At 44.8% G+C, this 5,660-nt stretch overlaps 1 protein-coding gene across 1 annotated transcript; it reads right to left on the bottom strand.

The window, feature by feature from the left end:
* Positions 1-729: 729 nt before the first annotated feature.
* Positions 730-5,340, bottom strand: CSTL1 (cystatin like 1). Its single transcript, XM_016121943.1, has 3 exons — positions 5,122-5,340; positions 1,518-1,631; positions 730-813 (listed from the first exon to the last, which is right to left on the bottom strand). Exons 1-3 carry the CDS (start codon positions 5,338-5,340, stop codon positions 730-732), a joined length of 417 nt encoding a protein of 138 aa, XP_015977429.1.
* Between the last annotated feature and the right edge of the window lie 320 nt (positions 5,341-5,660).

Below are 5,660 nucleotides of genomic sequence, written 5' to 3'. Positions count from 1 at the left end.
TAAGCAACTCCTGTGTAACTACTTTGGGAGAGGATTTTGGAAGCCTGTGCCTGATTTCCTGGGACTTTTTCTCATTTGTCTTTTCCCTTTGCTGATTTTGCTCTGTGTCCTTGCACTGTAAGGAATCAGCTGTGAATGTGACTCTATGCTGAATTCTGGGAGTCCTTCTAGTGAATCATTGATCCTGGGGTTTGATCTCGGGGATCTCTAACACACACACAGGACATGTATCAGTCACAGAGTTGTACATGCATAGGGAAGAAACAGAGCTCCTGCAAGCTTGGGCCAGAAGTCAGGATGTGCCTAAATAATGAAATGCCTCAGATATATGGGCTGAGATTCCTGTAAAGTGTTAACAAACTTCTGCTCAAGTTGCACCAATGCCCTAAAGACCACTGAATATGTACAAAAGTGAGTGTGAGAATGCATATTTGCATTTATGTGAGTGCGGATATATGTATGCTGTGTGTGATTGTGTATATGTGACTGTACTATGTAAAGATGCAAGAGTATGAGTTAGTTCATGTGTGTGTGTGCGTGAGTGGGTGTGTTTATTGTGAATATGTGTGTGAGAGTGTAAATGCAAGTGTATGTGAGTGCAAGTGGGTGTGTAGCAAGGCCCTGCTGAGGGCAATGAGGTCTGTCCAGAAGTCTGTAACAGAAGTCTGTAACAGAAAGTGCACAGTGCGAACATCTAAGTTTTCATCAAGAATCTTTGCACAAACTCATTTAGGCCTCCAGACAAGAGTTGTTCCAAAGCTGGTAATAGTTCATCCAGGGCACAGTGTACATCAAAAAATTGCAAATCAAACTCTGTGAAAAGAGAAAGACCACAATCAGCTTTCAGGAAAATATTTTTTGAAGACAAACAAAAAGCTCCTGCCTCTCAGGCTCTTACCAGGGAGTCTGAATCCATCATCGAGGCTATGCACCGACCACATAAGTGGGCAGGTTCTGCTCACAATCATGAGGTAGGGGAAGAGGGAATGCCAGGCTCAGAACAGAAATATTGCCCAGGGCTCTCCATGCCCAGTCATGTGGGACCTGGAGAGACATGCCTCAAAAGTCCTCCTTCCAACCCCAGTCTTGCATCTACGCCCAGGTACAGGGAGACCCTCGTATCTGTCAATAGGTGGTGCCACCAGGAGGGACCAGGAAAAGGGTGGGCAGAGGCTAGAAGACAAGGAGACAACTTGATAAACTTCAGGGACCTAGAGAGTGCGAGCTGACCCCAGAACAAGATCCCCAAGGAAAAAACATGCTGTTTCCATTGAGGGCCTAGAGTGAGCCAGGTGCTCTGGAGGCCTGGCACCAGGCCTATGCCAGCCCTGGGGTGGAGGACTGCCCAACTAGAGAGCCTTCCTCCCACTCTAAGCAGCCTTAGGGCTGTGGCCCCCACTCTGCCCCAGTCCGCACAGCTGAAAAAGCTGTCAATGTCCAATTCATGTTAATTTAAAAATTTTTTACTTTCTCACTCTTAATCAAGAGTCCCTTCTCAGATGACTGCCACCACACACCTTTTTTAAATTCTTCTTGCCTTGAATGGGGCACGAGTGACTTTTTGTGCTGTTCCTTTTGCACTTGGTCCGACTAATCTTCACAGTAACCAGATACTCCACTCCCGACGTCAGCTATCAAGAAACAATGTCACTGTTGTTAGTTTTGACTCAAAGCATCCAGTTGCTGACTCTCTCCAGAAAATGCTCAGCGGAGAGTGAAGCCCCAGGAGCCACAGTCCCTGTGTGTGGCTCACCCACCAAATCATGGTTCCCCCCTCCCATCAGGCTAGAGGATGCACAGTGGTACCATGGTCCTTTGTCAGCACCCACTATATGTGCAGCCCACTCCTTTGCTCTGCACTGACTTCACTGTTGCAGTCACAGATGGGTCTCACCTGTCCCCTTTGAGGGAGATAACAATCTGAGCTTGGTTTCCTGGCAGCCCCAGAGCTCTCCCAGGCCTGTGCACATGGCCTTCAGAATGCATAGGGCTGGCTACACCTTATTCCTCAGCTCTCCCTGTCCCTTCAGCCATGTCTTCCCTCCCTACTCTCTTTCCCAATCAACCCAATGGGAGTCCAGCAACACAGGCTTAGGAATCAAGCAGACTTGGAGCATTTGTTTCCCACCTACTAACACTGTGACCTTGAGCAAGCACCTAGAAGCATTGGTTTCCTCATTTACAGAGTACAGATAATAACTATGCCTGCTCAAGGAGTTATTACATGGGCTAAAGAGAAGCATGCTTTCACTGAATGCACAAAACACATTTTAAAGTAACTTGATAATTACAAAATAATTAAATGTTTTAGCAAGTGTTGGGAACATTACTCTGAAGCAGCAATGGAGTTGGGAGAGTGTCAGAACAGAATTGTGCTTGAGTTCTGGATTTACCCTTGCCAAGTCTAACATCCTGGCCAAAGTCCTTCCACTTCCCTGAGTCTCAGTTTTCTCATCTAGAAAATGGGGAGAACAGTGCCAATTTCTTCCTGTGGTGTATGTGAATGGTGAATACATAGACTATGGAGAACGCACGCCATGGCCACTTACTGTTGTTGAGATATATCTTCTTGTACTCATGTTCAAGTGTGAGGTCTGAAGACATGAGGGCAAAAAGGCTGGGAAAGCCTTTGGGGGCAGGTAAGCCTCACACCCAGAAGTGAAACTAACAAATGGTTTATATTGGAAACTGGGCTAGATTCCTCAATAACTGTGTAGACTAGAGTTCTATCTGGTGAGGGGAAAAGCTCCTGAAACTTTCTGCTTCCTTGTCCAAATGCAGTGGCCAAACCAAAGAAGAAGGCTTGCACTTTGCGGAGTGGCCATAGAAGGAGAGAGTGATCATACTGGCCTTGGGAGGAAAGCACCCCTAGAAAATCACAAGATGTGCAGTGTGGCAGGGGAGGGGGCCTGAGGGCAGTACCACCATCCTGGTCCCTACTTCCAATGGGAGGACCTCAAGATAGGGCTTCTAAGCTCTTCATCAGAGGACAGTTCCATCCAGCCATTGGTATCTTTCAGGGCTTGTACCAAGCACTATCACACTGGCCTTCAGCATCCTCTGCACATATGAAGAAACTGAAACACTGGCCATAAATTTAACTAACATTCTAGTACAAAGTGTTTTCTTATTATTAGACTTGACTTTTAAATAACAATAGAAATAATCATAATGACACAAATAGTTTTACAAGTGCTGCTTCAGTCTTTCTTATTCTGTCTACTTTGCAGTGAGGAAACTGAGGCCTGCAGAGTATGGATGGCACTTGACCAAGATCCCACAATTAGAAAGATATGGTTGTTAAACCCAGAAGGTGCCCACCTCCTACATCCCTTTGTGAGGTATTAGGATGAACACAATCATCTGGTAACAGGTGTAGGGATACCCAGGGATCCTTGTCCCAGGTCACCCAGCTACCTAGGGGGCACAACTCTTGTCAATTCATCTATTTGAATGACATCAAAAGTTTGCTCACAAACAATTCTTTCAGAGTTAACTGTTAATGGCAATGGTTTGTTTCCACAAGACAGGACTCCTCAGATTCTCAGGTTTATCTTTGGGAGGACTGATGGGGAAAACACAAACATCTGCGAGAACTTTGGTCAAGGGCCACCACCTTGTGGCTAAGTTACTTAATGTTCTTGGCCCTGACTAGCACCAGCAAATGTGTGTTACTGAGATAGGAATGGCTGATGTCTATACACTGCCAAGTGAGACCCACTTGCGTCACATTAACACTACCTGCCCCTTTCTGCCCCATGCCCTGGCTGGTTTCTCTTGTCCCCATTGACCCTCTCCAATCAGAGCCCTTTTCTTCTAGTCGATTATTTTTTTTAATACAGTTAATTGAAGTAAGATGTAGTATTGCCTCTGCCTTACCTTACATAGTCTACTGACAAGGAGAAAATTATTAAAGAGAGAAAGAGATAATTGAGAGAAAGAAAGAGAAAGAGATAGAACTGTCAGTCTGTTAAGGGCTATGGGCCAACTAACAAGACTTCTCACATTTTTCTATATCTGTTGGAATTTCGGATTAATTTCTAGGTGGCCGTTTTCGCAGATTATTCTAGCCAGGCCCCATTGGACTCCAGGAGCCTCTGCTTCTTGTTTACATGAGGATTTTAGAGACTGCTGCCGATCGCCAATCCACAGGAGCAGACATTTCTTTTTGCAGACTCTGTGCCTATCCCAGAGCTGGCCCTGATTCATTTTCTACCACCCCTTTATCTATAGCTAATGTAAATTCTTTTAGACAGCTTACATCTTTCTTTTCCCTACCCCCTACTTAATGTACAAAAATGCTTATAAACTCCAAGATAGTGGACATGTATGTCTCTTCCACCTAGCCAACTGCTAGTGATTTGCACTTCATGCCCCAAGACTGGTTTTCTGACAGGCATTTTTTGAGTTGGTAAAACCTTTCTTAAAAATTTTCTGCTATGGAGGTTAAATTTTTTGTTTCATATTACTATCTGAACTTGAGAGGAGGTTGGACCAATATAAGTGGTTTTCAAACAACTTTTCTTTCCTTTATCACTCTTCAATTGATATCAGAAAACTTTATACATAAAACCATATCTGCTTGAAGCATAGTCCTCACTCCCCCTGCTCTCCTCCTGGCAAAACAAAAACAAAAACAAAAACAAACCTCTGTGTAATTCCAGGTTTCTGTAGAACACAGCTAGGAAGTCCAGACTTGATTTTACAACCCTGGACATTGAAATGTTAATGCTGAGGGGAACCTGCAGAGAACATTTATATTTTGCCAAATGAGGCCATTAAAGAAAGCAAAGTTATCCTCATTTGCTTGCACTCCTGTAGGACCTCATTTCAGAATGAAAGATACTTCCTTCCAAGGGAGAATAGTCGAGAACCTCAGAGGACATTTTTGCTTCAGACTAAGATTGACAGTGAGGGATCCACTCCAGTCCTTAGACTAGCATTTTGGAAGTGCAACTAATGCAACTCTGGGTTCTGAACCACTCTAGAGCTCACCCCTTCCAAGTGAAGCCATTTTCAACGTGGTGAAATGATTGTTTGGTACTTTGTGGAAGCCCCACCATATATCTGCATATCTGGATGGGCGAGAATGCCAACACCCAGAGAAACTGAGGCACAAACCTGCATATGACTTTGAAGTAGCTTGTCTACTCGAAATAAGTAGGTGTCATTGCTCACGTTGTTGTAGTTTTCAATGAAGAATTTGAGTGTTGAATTCATGTTTTTCTTGCTCGTTGACTTCTTCTGGAAGCCTCCCCACCTATGAAAGTGACCCAATTTGGCCACCAAGACCAGGACAGCTAGCAGCAGCAGATGGTTTCTCCAGAATCCAACTCCCATCTCTGCAGCCTCAGAAACCTCTTATCCACTGCACCTTCCAGGGTGCCAGGCTCAGGATCACTCGCTGCCCCTCGGGAGCCTTCACCAACACAAGTTTTCCCAGGAAATGACTGCCTGCATTTAAACAGAGACTGAGATCTGAACCTTTTTCTTCCAAGGCCCTGCCCACAATTTGACCAAAGGACCAGCCAAGGAAATATCTCTGTGTGGCAGCCCAATCCACTCCCAGGTCAGGTCGTTTTCCACTTCCATTTAGTTCTTTAGTGATTCAGACAAGCATAATTTCTAAATACCCGCCTTCACACCTAGCAAGGAAGAAA

The sequence above is a fragment of the Rousettus aegyptiacus genome, unplaced genomic scaffold (genome assembly GCF_014176215.1).
Source record: "Rousettus aegyptiacus isolate mRouAeg1 unplaced genomic scaffold, mRouAeg1.p scaffold_m13_p_12, whole genome shotgun sequence".
NCBI lineage: Eukaryota > Metazoa > Chordata > Mammalia > Chiroptera > Pteropodidae > Rousettus > Rousettus aegyptiacus.
This window is presented reverse-complemented; position numbering and strand designations above follow the sequence as displayed.

Bases quoted from the DNA above. Each gene is read 5' to 3' on its own strand.
- CSTL1 (XM_016121943.1), bottom strand. From the start codon at position 5,340: ATGGGAGTTGGATTCTGGAGAAACCATCTGCTGCTGCTAGCTGTCCTG. The intron at 1,632-5,121 runs GTTTGTGCCTCA...GTTTCTTGATAG, and splicing joins TACTTCAAAGTCATATGCAG to CTGACGTCGGGAGTGGAGTA. The intron at 814-1,517 runs GTGTGTGGTGGC...CTCTTTTCACAG, and splicing joins GCAAGAAGAATTTAAAAAAG to AGTTTGATTTGCAATTTTTT.